This window comes from Mycetomoellerius zeteki, unplaced genomic scaffold, assembly GCF_001594055.1.
Source record: "Mycetomoellerius zeteki isolate Tzet28-1 unplaced genomic scaffold, Tzet1.0 scaffold154, whole genome shotgun sequence".
Taxonomy (NCBI): domain Eukaryota; kingdom Metazoa; phylum Arthropoda; class Insecta; order Hymenoptera; family Formicidae; genus Mycetomoellerius; species Mycetomoellerius zeteki.
This window is the reverse complement of record NW_017256489.1, coordinates 15596-41443: the sequence shown is the minus strand read 5'-3', so window position 1 is coordinate 41443 and position 25848 is coordinate 15596. Positions and strand designations below refer to the sequence as shown.

Below are 25848 nucleotides of genomic sequence, written 5' to 3'. Positions count from 1 at the left end.
TTTTACTCAAAGATTAGTATCTCCTATCCGCCATGTTGTTCGCGCATCTCGCGCATCCTTCTGATTGGACGTTAGTATCGTCGTATACGCTACTCGTGTGTCATTGGTCTAGGTTACTTTTTATAAAATATTAAATAATTTGTAATAATCATCAATGTAATTATCAATGAGAAATTTATAAATAAAGATTAAAGGAAAAAGTATATGAGTACATTCTTTTTATTATTTTTACTTTATTTGCTACTGAGTTGTTTTCGGTTATGTATTACTTATAATTACAATATTTTTTTCTATTTTCTAACAGTTTTACGAAATTTCTTGAAAAAAAAAGAGTCTACCGCTTTAAATTTCAAATCTACTGCTTTTTTGGCATACCCTCTTTGACGTACCGTCCAATTTTTCAACCATCTGGCAACACTGGGCACACCGCATGACTCCATAACCTCAAATCATTTCAGGTCAGGCAAGAAGATCGTGACTGGTCGTGACAGTCGTTATCAATCGTTGACAGTCATTGATTGTTGTCATTTAACAGGTAAAAAAGTACGTATATATATCAAAGTTAAATAAATGTCCGACAGAAAGAATACATATCTCGATCTATATCATCGTCGGCAATACTGAATTGTATATCTGTTCTGTCACAGCTGGTTGAGGTGCCACGTGTGTGTGGCAAAGTGTATATCCACTGACATTGAACGTAAAATAGAAACTATGGTACTCGACTTGGATTTCTTCCGCAAAGATAAAGGTTTCGACCCAGAAAAAATCCGAGAGAACCAAAAAAAGCGTTTCAAAGATGTAGAACTAGTAGATACTGTGATCGAGAAGGACAAACACTGGCGGCAATTGCGTCATCGCGCCGACAATTTCAATAAGTTAAAAAACCTGTGTAGTAAAGAAATCGGTGAGAAGATGAAGCGGAAGGAGCCGCTTGGCGATGATGATACCGTATCCCAGGCAATCGTTGACAATTTGGACAACTTGAACTCAGAAAACCTGAAAGCGTTGACGGTGATACAGATCAAGAGAATACGTACTCTTATCGATGATGCCATACAGAAAAACGATGAGAACCTGAAGACTACTGAATTGGAAAGGAATGCTGCACTCAGAGAGGTCGGAAATCATTTGCATGAATCTGTGCCTGTCAGCAACGATGAAGAAGAGAACAAAGTATGTTTGATACATCGCTTATGACAATTTAAACTTGCTTGTTCTTAATATCTGTTATTTAATATCTAATCTCTGTTACATTAGGTGGAGAGAATGTGGGGAAACTGCATTGATAGGAAAAAATATTCTCATGTCGACCTCATCCATATGATCGATGGAGTGGACGGAGAACGTGGAACAAATGTCTCTGGTGGACGAGGCTATTTTCTCACTGGTCCAGCGGTATTTCTTCAACAAGCCCTAATACAATTAGCATTAAGGAAATTATTCAAGGTGGGCTATAAGCCTCTCTATACTCCGTTTACTATGCGGAAAGACGCAATGCAAGAAGTAGCACAACTTTCTCAATTTGATGAGGAATTATATAAGGTAAAGTTTTTTTAGTCTTAATATAAGATATTAATTTATTTATAATTATCCTATTTTATTCTATTAGGTGATTGGTAAAGGTAGCGAACGTAACGAGGACAAAGAAGTGGAAGAGAAATATCTCATTGCTACCTCTGAGCAGCCAATAGCAGCTTTTCATAGAGGCGAATGGATAGCCGAAAATACTTTACCAATAAAATATGCTGGAATCTCTACTTGCTTTAGACAAGAAGTTGGCTCTCATGGACGAGATACTAGGGGTATTTTTAGGGTACATCAATTTGAAAAGGTATCTGAAATTAAACAAGAATGTTCAGCCAATCAATTAACATTAAGAATGTCCCCACAATCCTAGATGGATCTTGACCTGTTCTAAAAATTCTATCTTTGCAACGATGCTTCATGTATGATGTATATGGTTATAAGTCATATGTACATTTCCTAACTAGGAATGTTAGATTTCTGTCAAGATTTTCTATCTGTAGTCTATGCGTATTATACATTTAAAAAATTCGAATGTAGGAGAAGGGATTGAAAAGCTCACGAATTACGAATCTACCAATCTCCCACATAAAATCACGCGGTATTTCAAATAAAAATTAACCATTCATAAAACAATAAATTTAATATATATGTAAAACAATGAATTTAATGTATTTTATTGTCTTATTTATAGATAGAGCAATTCTGCCTTACCTCGCCTCACGATAACAAATCCTGGGAAATGATGGAAGAAATGATTTCCAATGCAGAAAAATTTTATCAAGCTTTAGACATTCCTTATCGTATAGTTAATATTGTATCCGGTGCATTGAATCATGCAGCTTCTAAGAAATTAGATTTGGAGGCTTGGTTTCCTGGCTCAGGTGCATTTCGCGAACTTGTATCATGTAGCAATTGCTTGGATTATCAAGCAAGAAGATTGCTAGTCAGGTTAGTGGATTAAATGAATATAAATATCGCTGCTTTTCTAATCAACTTATTACAAAAACCTTAAGAAATTCGTTTAATCTACAGATACGGTCAAACGAAAAAAATGAACACAACGACAGACTACGTTCATATGTTGAACGCGACAATGTGTGCTGTGACGCGTGTGATTTGTGCAATTTTGGAAGTACATCAAACGGAAACTGGCATCAAAGTACCAAAAATTTTGGCGGATTACATGCCTTCCGAATATGAAAATGAAATTCCGTTTGTGAAAGTTGCGCCGATTAACGAAATCGAAACGAAGAAACAGAAAAAGCAGAAAGAAAACATATCTAAGTAGCACAGTTATGTGAATGAGATGGCGAAATGAAACAAGTGAACTATAGATATTATTTATTGCATTTTTTAAATGTTTCCATTATGATCTAACTGAATCGTGCAAAGCTATGTGTTGTAATAGCTATTTAAGAAAATATATACACGAATATATTTTTGGCTTCTCAATATCGACAACTTTTCATGTCACTCGTACAACAAAATACCTTATTTCCTTTACTCATCAGAAGTTACCAATTTCTGATTCGTTAAGAAAAGATTTCCTCCGACCGCTTTTATATACAGAGACAAAAGTTGTTTGAATATGTAATATCCCCAAATATCGTAACTTATTACCTTTATTACTCAAGAAGGCATGTATCCGTTCAACGATTGTATCAAGCTTAGAACAATTGGCGATTGTCAACACAGATTACAACATTTTATTTGATAACACTTGTTCAATATTTTTATAATCAGACATCGGTATATAATATATATGATTTTGTAATATACATTTGATGAAGAATATTTTTCGTATATAATATTCCATATTTATCTGCTTTCTAAAAACTCGTAATATCTCCGTAATGTGCTAAGAATCCTTTTTCCCTTTTTATTTTTACAATTATCAGTATTGTTAATACTAATATACATACAAGAGGCCATTAAAATGTCTCCACCAGAACAATGCACTTCAGTGTATACTCATGAAAAGAAAAAGAAAATAAAAGAAACTTTTACGGCACTTTGCCAACAAGCTACAATCTCTATGACGATTATATTTACTAGAAGAAAAGCATATGCCAATCTTCATTCGTAAAATTGTTACGTATACTAATAATCGGTGTAATAATATTTTGGCCAGGCATAAGATAATTCACCATACTGCCTTTCTACCTTATAATAAAATATAGACTTTACATTGTGTGTTACAAGTAAATTTTCATATAATACATTTCACATACAGGGTAAATTCATCGTTCGTAGCAACGTGCCTCGCCGAAATAATGTTAAAATTCGAATTCCACATTATTATTATTATTATTATTTGCGACCATAGCACTACGGTTTATTACCGAGCAAAGTAACTTAACTTCGATCAAACTGCAAGCTAAGGAAATAAATTGCCGAAATGTGGAAATGTTTGGCAGAAAATGTCGTGTTTTATAATAAATAAATATTGTACGATCGACTGAAGGAATTGCCATGTCACGCGCGAGATTGGATGTATTTTTTAATAGAAAATGATGTTATGGAGCTTTCAAACAAATTTTAAGCTTTCATCGAAGATTAAAAATCTAGCAAACTTATGTGAATTAAAGGAAAAACGGGCGTGCACACTTAATGTTATATTAATGTATGTACAACAATAGGCGAAAACATCAATTTTGCGTAATAGAAAAATTTCGATAAAGAATGCCACAAATGCCGTTCGAATAATTCCTCATCTCACGTTCTTGCTTTCGCCCCTCAGTCGCTCCTCAGTTGCTCCTTAGAAAAAGTAAACGCATTTTTAAGTCGAAATAGCCGTGTATACGTGTATTTGTGTACCTGGTAATTTGGTCCAACAACTCTGGTACTCGTTTTAAGGGCGTCAGTGTTAAAATCTGCCAATCGCCATCGGCTCATTCATCCGCAAAAACGCGCTCAGTTCGCATTCTGCTCGTAACACGTTGAAACGATGACTCGTGAGATATTGATACAGGCACAATGGTAAAATCGGCAAATGAACAACTTATGGTAATAAAATGTAAAAAGGGATAATAATATCTCTCTCTTTCTCTTTCTCTCTCTCTCTCTCTCTCTCTCTCTCTCTCTCTCTCTCTCTCTCCTCCCCGAAGATTTTCTTTCCGTATCTGATACTTCTACATCTGTCGATTAGATACAATTAAGAAAAAATATACACGTTATATATCGCTTCTTTCTTTTTTTTTCTTTTCAACATAATTCCACGGAGTTCACACGCAAGAACGCCGATATAATTTACACTTAAAAACGCACTCCAGAGATATTGCTTGATGATACTGAAATGGATCATAATGAGTCTGTAATAGTCGATCACGTTTCAGAGTATAAAGCGGACTGCTTGTCTCGTTGGATTGGTGCAGATTTTAATGCCTCGGCCAGATATATATATATATATATATAATTATCTTTCCTACATATAATATATGCCATGATGTCATACATATACGACTGCGTTTAATAATTTGTTTTATACATTTATGTATATATATATATTTTATATTTATAATTGTATTTATATTTCATCATTCCCACGCATTTATATGCACGTACATCGTGTACAATGTATCAATATTCAACATGTGAAAGTTTTTACTGCATGGATACATATAGAGTCATTCTTCTCTCACGACTTCTATATATAATATGTACTTTTGTATGCTTCGTATATTTTTATAACATTAATCTTGACTGATAATATATAATTACATAACAGTTTTAAAAATATTTCAAAATTAAACAAGAAATAATAGAATAATGAAAATTATGGTAAATCGCGTAGCAACTATAAGCACAGTAAAAATAAATTTAACGCAAATAATAAAAAAGTAATAATAATAAGAGTAGTGTGAAGAAGCGCTTGTGCATATCCGTTTATACATTAAGGAAGAGATATAAAGAGGAAGGAAACATACAGGAAGAAAGTTTAGTAGTGAAGAAATAGTCAGTAGAATAGCCGCCACTTTTACTTTACTTCTGTTTTCCTAGATCACAGTCACATTCATGGCTGCTAAATCACGGAACGTATTTCATCACCATATGAAATAAAGGGGAAGAAGATATGTATGTATGTATATATATATATATGTATGTGTGTATGTGTGCGCGTGCATGTGTGTATGTGTATTATATATATTTTTTTTTATATATACATATATATCAAATGATTTTTCAAGAATCTTATAAATACTGGAAAGTAGTTCGCTAGTTTTACGCAAGTACAAAATATATATAGTATTTATTTTTTTGTATTAATTCTTTGAAAATGGGCTAGAATATGAGAGATATTCAAATCCTGTTAAGATCCTGTTTTATCTAGATCTAAGAATATATTTCTCAAACAGCATATCATTTTTAAAATACGAAAAATGCACGTATAGATTAAAAAAAAGTTAGCGCTTACTATACAATTTCTTGATAGACAACTTTCCGTTTTACTAAATAACATAAAAAAAGTACAAATATATTTGACAAATTCATTAGCTAAGAGAGAAGAGTAATATAGAATAAATCTTGCGGACATAAATATATAGTAAGACTTGAGCATTCGTATCTAAAATACTTTGATAAAATATCTTCAAAAAGTTCTACGAATCTCATATCGGACGAGGTATTTTATTAGAATTAGAATTTAGCCAAATTAAATAAAAACGAGCTTGCATATTTCACGACATGCAACATAAACGTACATATGCAACTCTAGAATATTCTGACAATATTTTGACAACACGATATTCTTCAAATTTTGATTGCTTGCATGAAACGCAACCATAAAAATCGTTTTAAAACGTATTAAAATGGCTTGCAATATAAATCTGGAGCAAGTTTTCATCAGCAGAACAGTTTTAAGTAATGCCGACGATACGAAATTTTACAGGATCAATTCAGGCTTTAAGTTTCCCTCTTCCTACGTTACTATTTGCCACTAGTGCGTTTAACATTCGATAAAAAATAATAAATCAAGAGACAATAGGAGAACTATATAATTATATTATGTACAAACAATAGTATCCTAACACTTTAGGAAAGGATTAACTTTGGAGAAGGGTGGGAGGACCGTCCCGAGCACAAGAGTCCACTACGGATGAAGGCCCATAATCTGCAACTATTCTAAACTTAATCCTGTCTGCACTTTTCCTCATAATTATAATTCTACAAATTACAATACCATATATCCTACCATCTCCAGAATATATATATATGTGTGCGTGTGTGTGTCGTGTGCGCGCGCGCGTGTATTGTATACATATATATATATACATATTTTAATTAGTACACTGTTTTCTATTTACAAAATATGTAGAATAGACACTATCTCATATCCTAACTACGATATACGTGTCTTGACGCGAGATTTCAACCTGTCGAGGTGCGCTTTTTTTTATAAACATATCACTAATTACATAATCTATTTTACAGCCAAATTCAACAATCTTTGCTAACATTCGATGCAATAATTCTGAGAGCTTTAATAATGTAAAAAGGGGGAGAACGTTGGATCAGTAAAAGAGAATGTTAAAACAGATGCGATATACTGTATCTTTTTCTCTTACATATATAATAAAGAATAAACTTATTAAAAACACGATATAACAACCACTGATCCTATTCAATATATTGTACAAATTCATTGCATACAACATATTTGGTAATTGCCGATTAAAAATTGATGTCGATATTTGAGTACCACAATGATTAAATTTTGTCCCTGCCTCTTCGTTTATGCAGTACATATTAAGTACTTGATACATGCAATAAAGATAAGAATAAAATGTGTATTTGTCACGACCAAAAAAAAAAGAAAAAAAATTACGACCTTCATAAAAGCGCTTAAATCTAAGGTCAGAAAAAGAAAAGAAATATAAAATAAACAAAAAAAAAACTGAAAAAAGATAGACCGTTTTTAAAACACCTATAAAACAGATTAATGCATTGAATCTTAGCAAAGTTTTAAAAACAGTAGAATAAGTACTTTCAATAATGTCAGAGAAACTTATTACATACTATCTATATATCAGAAGTTATCTAACAATTACTCTTCCATTAGTACGGGAATTATAGCGCGCATACATATTCCCTTCACTTTGTCGCCGCACAATGGCACGATTTTTACTTCTGGGGGATATCGCAATCTATAAATCAAGAATACAGTACTTTTATAGCTCCTCAGATAAAGAATTGCAAATATTTCAACTCTTCAGATGTTCTTACCTCAAAGTTATTCTATAATATTTACATACGAAATAAACATTTCTATATATATATATATATAAAATATAATTAAAGTATATGTTTATATATATATATAAACTCTGATTTTATAATATTCTGTAATTCTATGTTCCATAATATTCCCAATTACGATTCTCTCTCTCTCTCTCGCTCGTTCGCTTTTCTGTCCCTCTTTTTCTCTATGACTTTTATTTTCAACAATATTTAACAATGGCTTAGGCCTTTCATGAATCACGCAGGACGTGTTGATGTACAAATATCAATTGCACAATCAAGACTGCGCAGTAAAATGCGAATTACAATTTTAAAACGTAATAAAATAATATCATATTTGAATTATCATAATAATTCTTTTCAATCATCTTTGAATCTATAGTGCAGTGTAGTATTGTCTCTTTGTTTCAAAGAAGAAAGTTTTCATCTCGTGGCAGGTTTCAACATACAACCAAGCTTATGCATTGCTTATTATATTCTTACCACGTTACTGCATTATGTGGTATAGTATAATACAACGGGATTCATATAATGTAAAATTTGCATGCAAAAACATAAATTACCGTGGAGTATCGCGACTTATCTATTAAATATTCGCAATTTTCGTCATTTCTTTTATTGTTCAATGACGATCGAACACAAAGATTCAAACACACACTCCAAGAGAGCATCTCCAAACCGTTAATAGCTCAATATTATATACAAAGTCGATCGATTGACATTTATATATCGACACGTCTCAGTATGCCCGCTAAAGTCATCCGCACTAGACTTTATCGTAATTTAAAATTGCACTAAAGCCTTTCGCAGTACTTTATAAATCTCAAAGAGAGTGTACACTTTGACTTTTCTAGTGAACACTTCGCTCTTCAAAGAATGATGATGTATTCGTGTTGCGGAGTAAGGGGATGCACATTATCACAGTTGGCACGTGGGTGCTAGCTACCACTACTGCTTACAGGCAGTGAATGTGGAACTCCTATCGATGTTGGAGGAGCAGTTGGACCTGAAGAAATATTTAGTATGAATCAATTCATATTATAAATATATAAGAAAAATCTTGTAAGACGCAATGAAGTTTTTTCTACTTACCAGTTACAACAGGAGAAGATTCAGAGACCGGTAATGGACTAACAAGACTGTTAGCACTCGGCGTCGAATTGGCTTTCAATTTTTGCCTCACCTCTCGAATCTTTAGTTGCAAACTAGTCTTGGTAGGAAATATATCCACATGCTCAAGTTGAAACGTGGTAGTCGCTTGTGACGTTGGAAAGTAACCATGCTCGTGAAACAATTGCATGACCAATTGTCTCCGTTGCTCCAGTATCTTCCTATGACCACGCTCGTTATCACTTCTACCGATTCCCAGCACGGTATTTCCAGCACTGCTCCCAGGGGTTTTTGGCGTACGCGGAGAGCTGGCATCGACATCCATTAAATCGTTGTTGGCTCTATAAGCATCGACGTTGAAATCTGGGCCGAAGAATGTGGTGCCTGTCAGCTTAACATTCGAAGCAGACTTTGGAGTGGCTGATATCGGTGTATCCGACTCGATCTCTTCCTCATTTACTGTTAAAAAATATATATATATATATAATATCACGAACATTATTACTCAAGCCTAATTAAAATTATATAGATTATTTAGTATAATTACTTACCTGTGGGCCTATGAGGTACTACTTGTATAGGTTTCTTTCGACTGTAGGTGTGTATACGTGTTTGCGGATGTAACATAGCAGCTGCACTGTTATGGCTAGCTGAACCCGGAGTATTTATACTAATCGGAGTGTTTATACTGATCGCATTCGGACTTTGTAATCTTTGTATATCCTCCGGTTTGAATTCTGGCAACGATGAGAATTTTTCTTGGAAGTTCACTTGTTCGAGAACTCTGCAATTACTCGACAAACACATCAAGTTAGTCTAATATATTTACAAAATCTTTTATTATTGTAACAGTTACAATGCAGTAAAGAGATTAAAAATATATTGATAGTACCTGTCCATACCATCCTCCACGTTTTTCTTAAAGAAGGAACCCTTCTTAGCAGAGGGAGAAGGAGAAATATGCGATTCTGTAAAATTCTGTTGTTGCTCTGTCGTTTGAGATGTATTTATTTGTGGTCGATTATCACAATGTTGAGATGTTGCCATTGGCCCATGGTCTCCTGCAGTTGATGCGGGAGGCACTGCTGTTAAATAGAACATATGGAAGAGGAGCCACATAAAGGAAGGAAAAAAAGGAAAAACAGTTTAGTGTCAAATTGGTTTATAAAAATTCGTAGACATGTAAAGATATAAAAACTACCATGTCTTAAACTACAAATCACTTTTTAATTAATTTTAACACTTTTTAGTTTTTCATTTTAAAGTCGATTTTTCCTCAAAAATGCCTGAGCATTTATATGATTAAGACTCCAGAGTAGTCACCACGGCCATATTGAATCATGATGTCAGAAACAAGAAATGGCAAATTAATTTTTGTTACGTGTCATTCGTAAATAAAGACAATTTGGATAAAACAAATAATGAGATCGTTTAAAAACATTTGTAAAAATAAACAAAAACTATGCTTATCTCTCCTGACAGTCAGTAAATTATCGCAAAGTGATATAAGGCATGCGTAAGTGAAAATAGGCTACGCATGAACATTGAATAAAAATACATTGAATTTAACACTGTTAACGTGCCTTTTAACACTTTTTACAATTATTTATTAAGATAAGGGGAGATAAGGACAGCTTTCGTCCATTTTTACGATTGTTTTAAAGCGATCTCATCATTTCATTTTATCCAAATTGTCTTTATTTACAAATAGTACGTAATAAAAATTAACTTGTCATCCCAGCAAAGCGTGTCTCAGCAAAATTTATGTGATTGCTTCGCATCTGATTGATTCGCAAATCTGTGATTGCTTATGATACTGACAACTTGCCGTAGATTTGTCTTCAACAATTTCGAATATACCGACATTGTAGCAACATGCAGACAACAATGTGTATATGTATTGCCAGCAGTTTAACAGCAAGATAGCTATATCAATATTATCTTACGTTGTCGGCAATATGACAGCATTGTATAATACTGCATATTATTATAGCAACATGATGGCAATAGTACGAATTTTGACGATGACGATTTTTTTAAAGTTGTCGGCAAATTGCTGGCAAGTTGCTACTCAATGTTATCATATCGTGAAGGCATCAAGTTGCCAACAAATGAGACTCAGTTGCTGCAATTCTGGTAGCAACACATACTTAGCAATGCATACTTAGCAAGCAATATGCCAGCAACAAGACAAACACGTTGCTATCTGGGATTTTTCGCTTCTAACGTCACAATTTAATATGGCTGTGGTTACTACTCAGGAGCCTCAAATACAAGAAAAACAAAGCTTTTGCGATTCGCAAAAAGATAAATAATTAACAAAACTATGCTTTTTATGTAATTTCTTAAGTGGATTTTGTCTTAACAAAATTTTTATTTGAGATTTAATTGTAAAGAAATTCACATTTAAAATATTGAGAAATTACATTAAATAATTTCTCCCAACATTTCCATTAAAAAAAAATTAATTTTTTAAACCCTCTCTGTAATTATGAAATATATTCAATGTAACATATAATAGGCTGTCTTCTAACAAATTTATTGTCAGTTTGTTATGTGCACTATAAATTTTCAGCACTGGTAATAAATTTTGGAACACAGCCACAGTAGTATGTACATTTATTGCTCTTGCGTAAATGTCAAAATAACAAACTACCCAGATAGCATGCATATTGAAAAATCTTTAAGACGTCTTATTGTTTCAATTATGGACATGCGTGCTATTGTTTGGATACAATTCTATGTTATCATGTACCCATTGATTGTCTCCTTTGAAGTGGCGCTCGACCAAGCTGTGCCGGAGTCGGAGCAAGCATGAATGGACCCTTGCTTGGCCCTAGGTCATTACTTTGCCCTTCATCGAATGTGTATGATTTATTCGATGACAGATCACCGTTTCCGTGATTATTTTGAGGTGTATGTGGCGTGTGAGGCGTCGATGGTTGCTTATGTATCTCATTTGTTGCGGGAAGAGCAATATTTACTGTACCCTTTCTGTCTTCAGCTTTTATATTACTGACTATAATAAATAAAAATAAAAGTTAATTAAAAGCGTTACGTATACATTGCGATATATAAAAGCTAATAAATTTGCAGAAAGATTACCATAAAACTGAGTGTGATTCGTAGCCAATTGATTGTCATTATTGTTCTCGGATTCCGCGAGGCGAGCAATAGAATGGCCAATCCCTCGATAAGTCGATGTAGTGGAGATTGTCGATAACGTTGCAGGATAAGGTTTGCTGACAATCACGCTTTGAATTTCCATCTTATTATTCGAAACCAAACTCTGCACGGATATCGAATTATTGCGGCTACCAGCGTCTGTATATGGAACGCAGATATATTATTTATATTATATTATAATAGAAGAAATTTGAGAAAAGAACAATAATTTTTATACACTCACCAGTGTTGGGTATCTGGAAACCACCATACATCCTGGAGTGCGGCGGCGTCGGGTTAAGGTACTGCGATCCCTGCTGCGGTTTGGAAACAGCCACCAAATCGTTATCGAGCAATGTTAGAGTGAGCGGTGGTTGATAAGGGACAGTTGAAGTAAGGGGACGAAGAGTAGTGCCTAAAGACTGCAACGGCTGCTGTTGTTTCAACAGCGCCATCATAGGTTTTGATCCAATCTGTTAGGTACCGTTAAACCTGTTACTTAATCTTCGAGTTCGTCTAGAAATCTTTTATTCAAAACTATCGGATGAAACGTGTACACACTATTTTCTTAAGCAAACGACCATGATGAAATAACTTCGATATAGTCACGGGGAAACATAGGCTTGTCAGTACGCAGAACAATAATTATACTCCCAATAACTCGGATGCGATATTTGTTCGTGCACTATTTGCGGCGAGTATCTTCAAACAAATCGCAAGAAACGTATGCTAAAGTGTCTACTCATCTAATACTTACAGTATGTAATACTGGAGCTGATGTAAATTTAGGCATGTTTCGTCCGTTCTCAGTGTGGATGCTCACGAGATTATTTACGCTGTACTGTGTGCTATACTGCTGCTCGCTCTTTACCGGTTCCGGTTTAATAATTTTCGGCGATATCGGCATAGTTATGAAAGCGCCACCAGTAGGTTGGAACCCTGACACTCCTGTTGGATTGACAGGACTGTGATAAGGATACGTACTCGATAAAACTGATACAGTACTGCCTTTATCCATGGAAGTATGGTGATATTTTGTTGTAGATTCTATACCTGTTGAGGGTATCCGTGCTAAATAAACATCAAGATTTGTATTGTTAAAACATATTTATGTAACGTGTTATCCAAACGTTACATCCGTTGATGGCTTGGAAGAAATACCTTTTATCGGTTTAGGCCTGCATGTTATTTCCTGTTTAACGTTGATGACTTCCCTCTTTGAACCGCTTACTGCCGAAAATTGCGATTGATTATAACATATTTTCTCTGCATCCTCATCTTGTCCGTCGTTATCACTATCTGTCAATTTATCTTTACATTTTAAATCTATTTCTGGCTGAGGATCTTCACAAATAACCATCTGATCGTCATCTGATCCATTTGCATCGTCGTCCTGCTTACTGTCGCTCTCTGCATTTTCGATTTGCAGAGGAATCTCCGAGATCCGATGTTGCGTGTGTGACTGATTCATAATCTATCGATAATTTTGTCGATGAGCCAAATATCTTTTCTTAGCAGATATTCAAAGTGAATAGGAAAATCTTGAAAGATAACTCCTTTAAATGCACTACTTATTTTTTATGTTAAAACATTATTTGCGCTACGTTTATATATACTATCGCGAAATTTCTTTACCTCAACGTTAGTAGAAGTTTCATTACATGTGGTAGTAATTGGAGTAGATACTTCATCGGCAGGTGTAATTGTTATTGGATCCTCTGACGAAGAACCCTGCAAAAGATCTGTTTCTTCTCCCGTACTGTTCAACTTTGTCCTTCCTGTTTCACTTCCCTTAAAGCTGGTCGTCGATGACTTTCGTCTGTCTTTACTACACCATTTCCAGTCCGGATGTGCCTTAAAATGTGCTTCTTTCACTTCTGAAGCAAGCTCATGATACTTTTGTTTCTCTTCTGGTCCCAAAGCATACCACCATTCTCCCAATATTTTCGATACTGTACGATTATCTTGATTTGGATGCCGCTGATGTACAACGGCACGATGCCGTTTTGAAAAAATCATAAATGCGTTCATGGGTCGACGTATTCTGTCTTTAGCCTGTAATTAATGTGTGAAAATATATGTACACAATAAAGATTTTATGAAATTTATTCTTATTGCATTAACATTATTAATGAATTTTTATTTCTGTTTTTCGTTAAGGATGACTCCAAAGTGAGCCGAAACGTTTGACACCGTTAAATGAAGATAACCATTAACACCTGAGTATTATCTGCATTTCCTAACTCTTCGCTCTTACATCAGCGTTTGACTCTCATTAGCCTTGTCTGAATTTCTATTTTATTGATTATTAATGCATTTTGGTTACTATTAATATTAATATCAGATATATTATTATTAATATAATTAAGTAAACTGATTCGTTTCATTGTACTTAATATCAATAGTTAAAAGCACATAATAATTCATTAAACTTACTTTCAACGGAGTCTGCGGCTGCAAAGAACTGAGCGATTGACTGCGTCTTTTATTAGCGTTAGCTTCCACTTCTGCGGGTGGGGTTGGTTCTGCTTCAAAAACATCATCATCCTCTTCTTCGGCAGGTGTTATGGGATCTGAACCAGTACCAGGGCCATCTTCAGCAGGTGTGCTCATACTTATTGGTATTGGAGGTGCGCTCAGGGGTGGACTCAGAGCAGAAGGAGGAGGGCTCACTTCTGAGTGTTCCAGAACTGTCGTCTGCCAGGAAAAAGCTGCAATGAAGTTAGTGGGTTAGTTGCAATGAGTGTGGTTAGTATTGATATGGGAATAGCAGCGGATAAAGTAATATTATAAACTTTTTATAGAAACGTTTTCGCTGCTATATCCAAGAGAAGCAATGTGGATTAGTGGATTAATGAAAAGAATTTTAAACTAAGGATCAGTAATAAGTAACAAGAAACCAATGTTACTATTTTGAAGATTATTATTTAATTTATAATATTTAAATAGAATATAGCAACTGTAACATAAATATATGTCTAAAATATGTCTAAACAATCGTGATTCAAGGATAAAGTAAATATTTGTACAAAAAAAATCGTGATTCTCAATTGATGTCATTGGAACAATATATTATCTATACAATATACTTTAAAACAATATATTATACAATGTATTATGCAATATATTTGGTTAAACTGAGATCTTCAAATCAAAATAATAAAAAATTTTAAACGATAATATGTAATTGAATAAAAACATTATCTACACATATAAAAATGTCTTTACATTTTAAAAATCTAAACTTCGGATCCAACATTAGTGAATAGCCTTCCCCAGCATCAAAGCTTTTGTAGAAAAATCTTATTTATATATGTTAAACAAAATGAAAAATTAAGAGGATAAAGTTTGTTAATTAATTGCGTCAGCTGCAAGGTTGGCAATGGTACACGGGAAAAAACTGCACAATTAAAAGTATCTCATATTAAAAAGAACATCTGCAATATATAAATGTGAATAATATATATGTGCAGAATAGCAGTATAATTTTAAACGAATAAAATTTTTTCTAATATTGATGCAATAACGTAAAAAATACGTTATTACACTAGAACACACAAAATAAATGCATAAGACCTAAAAAAATAAAAAAAAGAAAGGGAAAGTTGCCAACTACGTAAACATACGTAAACATACGGCCATGTAAATATTTTAAAAAATAATTAAGCATCTGTGCTTATAACTTGAACATAACAAACAAATGTTGTTCTGTTATGTACCATTGACAAACTGCAACCTACAGCAATTCCATAGGCTTGATACATTTCAGTTGGCAGTCAGAACTCAAACCTTTTTTCCAGTTGTGCACATTGTTCAGTAATGATGGGGGATGAGGCTGGTATGCAGGAGGAACTTCATGGCTGCCATCTGTGAAAGCCTTACCGTTTAGTCAAATTTTCTTGTATCACCGATTCGACATATTATGACATTAAGATTGTCATCACAAACAATTTGTGATGTGGGATAGCAAAATGAGAGATAAAAAAATAAGACGAAATAACGTAGTGTTTGAACTTTTAAACGCTTAAAACACTTTACAAAAAATTAATTATTGGACATGAAGAAAAAATTTTATAATATTGAAGATACAAAATATAAAGGCTGTTTACATTCGAATAATGCATTTATATTATAACATGAAACTTACAGAGAATCCCATTGTTTTTTGCATTCTCTTCTCTAGAAGATTGAGTTTTTGGAATTTGCACCAAATGTCCTGGCTGAACAATTACGTGTTGGAAGACGCTTGTCGGAGTAGACAGATTAGATGCTTCTGTGGAGGATGTCATTACAGCACTTGTAGGCGGCAGCTGACTTCTCTGCATGTCCATATGCACGGTCGTATGTGTATTCACTTTATTCACCTAATTGCAAACAGTAAAATCAACTTACTTACACTTATGCGACATATGTGGATCCTTATACTATGCTCTTATTTTTCTTTAATATACCCAACTAACTTCTATTAACTTGGATCCCCCACCATCGCAAATCGAGTTGGGACATAGTGTAAAAAATTTAGTATTATTTTGTTGCCTAACTATAAATGTAATTTTCTGCTAATTTACATTAATTCATTATGTACCGTGTCAACTTACAGGTTGCTGCAAAACAGACAGTTTATCAATGTGGACGGATGAAATTGCGGGTGATTGAGGTTGTTGACACTGAACTTGATGCAAAGTGGAGACCGGTAATTGGCCCGGATGGTTGATTAAATTCTGTCGATATTTGTCATCCTGATTGCTTATATGCGCACTCGCTGGTGCCGACATGTCCATGCTGTTCTTTATCACGAGATACTTTTTTTCATGCTGCATCACGTAGATCGGCTGGCCTTGGGACTGTGGCGACTGCGCATAGTCGACTGGTTGTTCCAACGATTTGTGTACAAGTGTCAAGTTCTGCGGCACCGGGATAGCGGGCAGAGGCATGTGAGGTGAGAGCGGTGGTTTTATTAACTGCGAATTCTGTTCGGACATCTCGGTTTGATTGGGAAAATCGTTGGTCGACGTTAGCGCGTGTTGCAAGATTATGTTTTGTTGTTGCTGCGCGATCGATGTAACGACTGAGGGATGTCTCGTCGGTGGTGGACTTTGTTCCGACCACGACAGAGTCGGATTCTGTCCGGGTTGCATACTGCGACTCACTGGGGAGATTCTTATCACACTCGTCCCTAAACTGGCAGGGATAGCACCAGTTATCGGAATCGGTCGATTTCTATCTACTCGATTCGGCTCAGGCTTTATTACTTGTTGCGGGTACTGAACCAAAAAGTTCGATTGTGTAGGTGAATGCTTCCATTTTGCGCCAGGTGAGATCAGCGGAGTCGCATGATGAGCGGGACTCGAAATAGGCATAAATACATTATTCTGATTGAGCCCCAATGGCGGCACTGGTGACTGATTTATACATGGAGATATAGAAGATTGACCCGTCGGTGACGAAAAGGCTGGCGTAGCCGATCTAGAGCTCCCCAAAGACACTGTAATAATACAACACATTTAATCCATAGAAAGTTACTGCCATATAAAAACATTTTACATTATTCGAATATCGAATATCAAAATATAATTCAGAGTAAACAGATTATCAATAGCTAAATGTAATATACATGATCAATTCTTTTATTCAAAATGATTTACAATAATACCTCAATAAAACTCTTAATTTTTTTTTAAATGTAAAAGAAAAATTCTTGTTTTTTTTACTGGAAATATAAAGGATATACCAAGCATATTAGCAGCTTCAGTTTCGTCGAATCTATCCGTTATTCTTCTGTCAACATAATTTGGCGAGGTATCGGAATCTCTCGATGTTTCTTCGCCATCCATTTTACCACTGTAAATGGAAAGAAAATAAAAAAAATTATAACATCGTGATCGTTAAAACATCGGATAATTTAGTAAAACAATCACTTGTCAAATAAAAAAGCTGGTTTTCATTTCCTACTTCTTCACATATAACAAAGAATTTCGAGTGAAAAAATATTAATACCGTAATTGTGACAGGAAGAAAAACCAAAAACCAAAACAAATCCCAAGGCAACTGGGTAAATAAATCGTAATGTTGTGTCCCTTAAAGAACAGAAATCCAAATAATAAAAATGAGAAGAAGCAATTATCGATACAAGTGCAAATGTATATTCATACCCAGGAAATGTGTTTGCTGGACCTCTAAGACCAGATCCTTTAAGGCTAAGATGACGAGAACAGTATCCTCTTCGCTGGCTTTCCTTATTACAGTCTTTTTTACTACAAAGTCGACGCCATTGTTTCCCATTATATTTTTTTCTTATTCCACTTGGTGTAACCACTATGTCACCCTTTTTATACCTATGTGGCGTTGCCGCCTGAGATCTATTTAACAAAAAAAGATTCATGTACAATTACTAGTTAAGAGTTTCACTATTAATACATGCATTAATCAATTTATCTTATGAAAAACTACTATATTTGATAAAATTAATACCGAGGTGTGGCTGCCTGAGAGCGAGGCGTTATACTACGTTGTTCAACTAGGCTACTGGTACTTCCTCGGCTCTGCATGCTGCTTCTTTTGCTGCTCCCTGACAATTTTGCATCTGTCAGTTGAATATACCTGAATTACTATACTATTGTTTTGACTAAATTGCTCTCATTAAAAGCCTCAGCTTTTCTTATAGATATAGAGGGAGTACATTTTCAGAAAAATATCAAACAATATTTAAATATAATCTATTGTTAAAATACAAATAAATTTTAACAATCTTTCAAGTTTGCGCGTAACCAACATTTTTTAAACAATGTTGTACGTGATACAGTGAAAATTTTATATTCTAATAAGAATTAAGATCTGACCGTGTAAATGTACAACATACATACGTTTGAGAGCGCCAATAATCGGTCAAAGTTAGATGTTATGAATATAATATATTCTTAATTTTTAAATTTTTTTTTAATTATCTCAGATGACTGTGCGCCGAAACATTCGGACATTAATAACAATCGATCTGAGATGCTAATAATATAAATATGATGAAGAGCCGAAACATTCTTATATATGAAAATAATCCCCCCCTAAATTAATTCGGTAAAGAACTTATTGCGAAAAATATTACCTCAGCCAGGATTCGAACCTGAAATCTCTCGACTTTCCGGGGCGAGTATCTTAGCCAATTCGACCACCGAGGCTTCGGAAATATTCTTCACAATAACTGATATGTATTTTATATTCTATCTAACCTGCATCCGAGGGAAATGTAATATCTTCTCTGTCTAAATCATCCTCGCTTTCTAAATCGTCGTACGGCCGACTACCATTACTTAACGCCGTGGCAGAATGTGCAGGAGTGCCTAAAGTCATAAGAGGACTGGTACCGGTCGTTCTATAATAACTCGTATCATTGTGACTTGATATATGCGATGTATGATGAGAAGTATGCAAAATTGGCACTGCTGTCGGAGCTTCCGTGATATTGCGATATCCATGTTCTGATAAATTTCAAAAAAGCAAACGTTACCACGCTATAGTTATCTTCTCGAAAAATGATTGGTCTTATTGATTATATAAATGATTTGTTACCAATGTTCTCTCTTGTAGGGTCACATTCTTCCAACCCCTCCTCTAACTCGTCCGCCCATGGAGGTTGTACTAGCCGCAAGTCCGCGCGTTTCACCATATAACTATCACACTGATTGTCCTCTCGCGGTATTTTCACAAGAAAACGAGAAGGATTCTTTAATACTCTGCTCACTGTCCCTTTTACAAACACTTTTGTCGCGTCCACATGACTGATCGAAGTCGGACATCTGATGCAAACCTTCATTTCCTCAATCACCTGTCCCAGAGACGGGCTTGCATCTCCTATCACATCGTACCGTCTTGCACCCAGAACGTCACTATAACGCACTAGTTTCCTCTCGCCGTCAAACTCAATTAATATCTCACCGTGAACAACGTTACGTATAACACCCGGGAAATAATATGAATCCCTTAAAGCTAACACTCTATGATCGCGCCACTCACTGAGATCAATAGCAAGCCGAGGACGAGAACGTGAAGGTTCCTCACGGAGAGAGTAATCCACCGCTGTGCTTTGAGGAGGTAACACTACTACCGAATGAGGTACCTTGAACACAAGGAAAAAATTCATGTACAACGCATACTTTCGAATAAAAGATAATTTAAAATAAATTATTGTAAGTGTTAAATACAATAAATATATTTTATTTAATAGTTTTGACACATAAATGTTTCTTATGAAAATACAAAAATTATTTTAAATGACGTAGAATTATATTTCTCCCTATAAGAAGTATCAGTATTCTAATTTTGAATATACTGGCAGGCAGAAAACATGTACATGTATATTAAAATTTTATTTTGTAAAAAAAAACCCGATATTCTGCTTAAATTGCTACATATGTATATTACAAATATATGTATATTACATATTGCTATATATTTATTTATTTTCTATAATATTTATAACTTTTTTATAATATAGCGTTCAAATATCAGCTGAGATTACTGCTAACATCACTATAACATTAAAATTTTGATTAGTATCGTCCATTTATCAACATACTTGATAACACTCAGACTCCTGCTGTTGCGGCGACTTTCGGCTGATGGTAGTTGGTACGCTGGATTGTTGTCCTAAACCCGGCTGGCCGCTAAGCGGCATAGCAGGCGGGCGTATATGAACCATATTGTTAATGTTGCTAGTGACATTGCTGGTCTTGTCCATCTCCTCAAGCTCCGATGGATCGAATTTTCGTTTCTTTGGAAGCTTTTTAGCGCTGATAGTGGGATCAGACGGGTCTCGTTGCGGAGGTGCAGGAGGCGGGGGTGGTTGTTCTGGAATTGGTTTCTCTTCAATCGAAGTGCCACCACCCCCGCCTGCCCCATATTGCCCGCTGCCGAGGCCATCCCGCTTCTCGTGCATCTCAGGGTGAGCAGTCAGCATCTTGACCATCTCACGCTGCTCTGAAGATTTAAATTAACTGTCGTTAATATCGTTCATTATCACTAAATAGCCCAAGAAAATTAGATTTTTTGGAGGCAAAATTGCTATAAAAGATTTATTTGCGGGAAATTGTTCGAAATGACGTATTATACTATAATATATAAATCAATATGTTTATAAGGTTTTCAGAATTTTTTGGATCAAACATTTTAAATTTTTTACATTGTATTTATTCTCCTAAAAATTCTCAGTAACAGTTTATTCATACATAACAGAATAACAAAACCAATTTTGGAAGTTGCACGTTCTTTTCCAATCCCTTTACTTATTGCAAAATATCTTTTGTGCTACGACTTTTTCGATTTTCTTGCCTAAAAATTCTTATTCTTCAGTTTTTAAACGATCAATTTAAAAAAAAATTAATTATAAAAATAATGCATTCTAACCCGAGGTTAGAAAGCAAAAGAAAATGTCGGGTTAGACATGTCCGTTGTGTATACACAGGGATTTTTTTAAGTTGTGTACTGAGAATTCATGTTCACATTTTCATGATTAAGGTATGAAAACCAAAAAACGCATATATATCACACTACTTCTTAGCCTCTGTGGCAGCCAGTCATTAGAATTAACGGTCTGAATAAGACCATACTTGTCGAAGTTGTATCTCCGAAACTATTGGTCTTAAAAATATGAACCAAACACCAATTCAAGGGAATATTATCTATTAAGAGGTTAAAGTATCGTTATCCTAACATTTTTCCAAATACATCGTTTTTACACAGGTTATGGATTATTATTTTCAGTCAAAAAATCGTCGCAGAAAACTCTTTCTTCAAACAACTGTACCTTGCACAAAAATTGAAGGAGAGAGAAAAAAAGTGGTACGCAACTAGAATCGTATACAAATACATGTAAACTTTGAGAAAAATACGAATATTAATTTTTCCAATTCGATTACATACCCGTATTGATAAATAAACTCATATTTGAACGTAAATTGAGGATCCTGTAATATCTTTAAAACACCATATCTCGAGAATTATTGATCGTACTTTTAAAAAAAAGCATTTTCAAGTTAATTTCATAAACTTTAAGACTGTTTATGTACATTTTTCACATACGATAAGTTACAAGCAAGTTATTCATTAAAATGTATTACAATTTGAGAAAATTTATTTATATCTCGGTAACTATTCATCGTACGAGATTCAATAAAAAACAATTTTGTAGGGAATTTAAAAACCTTTTGATTTGATAATAAGTACTTTTTACGTAGGAGTAGTCGAATCCAAGATATTTACATAAAACTTCAAAAAAAAAGTTTTGTTCAAAAATAAAAGGAAACATTCTTAAAATCGTATCTCGAAAATTATTGGTCGTACAAGGGCGAATAAAAAATGATTCTGTAGGGAATTCAGTAATCTTCAATTTTCATAAGAAGTATTTTATACGTAAAAGTAGCCAGATCCGAGATGTTTAAGTGTGAAAAATCGTTTCATTCTCGAAATGACCAAAAATACAACATTCTTTAAAAAATTCTATCACGCGCGGAAAGTATTGATCGTACGACCTTCAAAAACAAAACAAAATTTTTCGTAATTTTATCAACTTTCTTTCTAATAATGACCTTTATTTCGATAAAATGAACTTTCCGAGATATTTTTGAAAAATCGCATTTTTTATCAGTTTTTTGAAGCTAGAAAGTTTTCCAAGTCCGCTGACGGTCAGGACTTTTAATATGTTGTATAATACGTCATTTCGTACAACTTCCCGCACACAAATCCTTTATGGCAATTTTGCCTCCAAAATGCAAAAAAATTTTAATTTTCCTGGGCTATTCAATTAAATAAAGAGAAATTTTTTCTCGAAAGTAATATCGCAAATGTGGATAGAAATGTTTAATGATAATATTAGAGAAAATAAAACTATAATAGTAATAAAAAATAGTGTGTATTATATGAAAACAAACAAAATAAAATAAAATAAAATCATATATTTTAAATGGTTTTTTTCTTACATCTATAAGCTTTTTTTATAGACAAAATGTCGCACTTTCATTTGTGATAATATTGAGGATAACTGCAAATATTCAAATTGGCCGAAATTATCGATTACCCGAACAAGAATCGAACTAGACAAAAATAATCAGATTCGACCTCGACTTAAATTTCGCAAGTGTTCGCGTCCTTATTCCGACATTTTTAATTCAGACTACAGATTTATTTAAAACCTTAAAATTAGGCACAAGACAAGAATTCGTGAGATCCGTTGACAATTTCAAGTCGCTTAGGAATACATAGAGGAGAAGGTGGTATCATGGCACCCCAACTACATTTTACACAATAACTTTGTTAATAATCAATATTTAAGTTTAAAATTTGACAATTACATTCGCTAAAATGTTGTTGACATCGATTCTCGACTCAAAGTTACGAAATATTTATTACTTAGGATACTATTAATAAAAATATGGCGACATTGCATAATGACTCAAAGAAAAAATGGATGATAATGTGGCCTTCCATAAAAATAGCCTTAAAATATTAGTTTGGTTCAGAAAACAGTATTTAGTTACAAAATTAACAAAAAAGTAAAACATTTTAAAATGTATGCAAATGAATGTATATACTTTCACATAACCTCTGCATATAAGCTGCTCAGTACTAAAAATCTCAGTACTGAAAATAGTACACGTAATATAAAGTACAGATTAGCAGTAGAGCTACAATTGAACATATCAAATAATTATTTGGATATGAAAACCTCAAAGAAGAGATCGTAAGTAATCAATATAGAAGGCTACAACATTAGCAAAATGCTATTGTTTAAATTTGTATAACTCAAAATATATACAGTCAAATAAAATGTTAAAATAGCAAATAACACACTCAGAAATACGATATATTCATATGATAATACGCTCAAGTTTAAAAAAAATGAGGAAGTAGGTGTAATTAAATACTAAAGTAGAAATGTTTCGACATACTTGAAAGTAAAAATGCGTTATAATAAGTGCTGATTATTGAATATTAGTAATATTAGCGTCATGGTGTAATGGCGAGCTACTGAACAAATAATTCCATAAGTAATCATTAGGATTCGCTATATAATAGCGGAGATATTAAGGGAGGCCACGATATATACACTAGCCATAATACCACCTTCTCCTCTATATGTAATTCTTTAACTACAAAAAAGTTCTTTAACTACAAAAGAGGCAACATATACAAAACGTCTCAAAATTCGAGATTAAGATACTATAGAAAGAAAGTTTTCGATAAATTAAGTAAAAAGTTATTCGTACATTTTTATTTTAAGCAATCTGAGATTAAGTTTCTAAGATATAAGGATTTATAGCCAATTACAGACTGGTAGATGGCTACCTGTGAGTATTAATGAAAGCGCTGAAGTGCGCACTTATCATCGCTCACTAATACTATCGCACTCATGAACAGATAGTCTTCTACATTGTCTGTAACTGGCTATATTTATAAACCTTTATCTTAAAAATTTTCGTCTAAAATAAAATTTACAAATAATTTTTTCACTTAATTTTTCGAGAACTTTATTGCTACAGTGTTTTGTCGCAAATTTTGGAACACTCTGTGTACATCCTGAAAAATAATCTTATTTGTAAAAAATGTATATATATGCTATAGTTAAAATATATATAATTTGCAATTTAATTGATGAATTTTAATTTTAATTTTATGATAATATTCGACAATGCCTGACATTATCTTGAAAAAAATTTGTTGAAAACGATGTCGTGTAAGTATTTTTTGTAACAAAATTTTGTGTGTTCCTCAAATATTCGGCTGAATCTATGAGGTTCAGCATGTGGTGTATATACATAAAAACATAGTGCGTAATTTTACAATCAACTTATCTCTGTATACCAAAAAAATTTTTCGAGGCCTCCCTCCTCTCCTACCAAAAGATAATTCAAACAATAGAAAGTGATCGAAAATGATTACTGAAGCCGATGTTTTCCGTAGTGTTATCGACTGGCGTAATATTTCGTCGTATTCGTGTCGTCGGGATAGCGCGTGCGTTACGCGATAAACCTAACAATGTATACTCACAGTCCGTACAATAGAGAGAAGGCTGCGTGCTGAAAGGCGAGCTGTAGCTGGGAGGGTGGTGACACCGGCTAGGTGCATACCTCAGCACCCGACTGTCGGGGACAGGATGCGTCGAGTCTGGGCTCTCTCGTCTTTGTCTCTCTCGCGTCGGGATTGTTGTACCCTCTCCCAACTCCAATTTTTCTTCCCAACCCCAACTGCCGAGCATCCTCCTCCGAAAATTCTCTTTTTAGGCGAACACTCGTCGTCTCCTCTTTAATTGTTTCGCGTCTCCACTGAATATTCTGTAAAGAAAGAAAGGCACTGGCTTTAAGCTTGACCATCGACGTAGCAACCGACCCTTCACTTTCCCTTTGCCCTTCGCCATCTCGAGGTTCAGTCGTTAACGTTTTTTTTTTTCAAAAATTTTCGGTAACTACACGTAACGATATACCATGGTTTTCGCCGAATCAGGATGTTTCGTCGGTTTCGGTGAATTTAAGAGATTTTGTCCGGATAGATTTGAGAAACCTTTTTATAATTTCTTAAATTTTAAAATAACAATATCTGTATAACGAAAGAATTTCGACAGAAAAATGAATTCGATTTCGTGCATTTAGAAAATAATTTTTTAATGATTTAACAACTTCATTATGATCATTATTTTCTGACCATGCGTTATGATCGTTTAAACTGATTAGGCCATGAAAGGTAAGAAAGAATAAAAGAAACAAATCCACTGACCGCAGTCAAACATTTTCCTCAATCTTTTCCTTGAGCGTACCTTCGTAG

General features: G+C 34.1%; 2 protein-coding genes across 8 annotated transcripts; one reads left to right on the top strand and one right to left on the bottom strand.

Annotated features, from left to right (window-relative positions):
• Positions 1–458: 458 nt before the first annotated feature.
• Positions 459–3293, top strand: SerRS (Seryl-tRNA synthetase). 2 transcript variants are annotated; one of them, XM_018444759.1, is made up of 6 exons: positions 459–535; positions 648–1176; positions 1261–1545; positions 1613–1834; positions 2222–2478; positions 2563–3293. In XM_018444759.1, exons 2-6 carry the CDS (start codon positions 715–717, stop codon positions 2816–2818), a joined length of 1482 nt encoding a protein of 493 aa, XP_018300261.1. In that variant the 5' UTR covers positions 459–535; positions 648–714; the 3' UTR covers positions 2819–3293. The 2 variants fall into 2 exon arrangements, with proteins under 2 accessions (XP_018300261.1, XP_018300260.1); XM_018444758.1 differs by having other exon boundaries at positions 463–543.
• Positions 3294–7871: 4578 nt separating this feature from the next.
• On the bottom strand, positions 7872–25360 carry cic (Putative transcription factor capicua). Of its 6 annotated transcripts, none has more exons than XM_018444751.1 (21): positions 25078–25360; positions 20612–21012; positions 19606–20152; positions 19266–19514; positions 18514–18625; positions 18195–18401; positions 17774–17883; positions 16641–17527; positions 16190–16406; positions 15832–15909; positions 14479–14753; positions 13678–14097; positions 13204–13516; positions 12800–13113; positions 12287–12515; positions 11983–12201; positions 11633–11896; positions 9770–9962; positions 9429–9661; positions 8860–9336; positions 7872–8773 (listed from the first exon to the last, which is right to left on the bottom strand). In XM_018444751.1, exons 2-21 carry the CDS (start codon positions 20999–21001, stop codon positions 8706–8708), a joined length of 5802 nt encoding a protein of 1933 aa, XP_018300253.1. In that variant the 5' UTR covers positions 21002–21012; positions 25078–25360; the 3' UTR covers positions 7872–8705. The 6 variants fall into 6 exon arrangements, with proteins under 6 accessions (XP_018300253.1, XP_018300254.1, XP_018300258.1 ...); XM_018444752.1 differs by having other exon boundaries at positions 9770–9959; XM_018444756.1 differs by having other exon boundaries at positions 12287–12359.
• Positions 25361–25848: the final 488 nt, after the last annotated feature.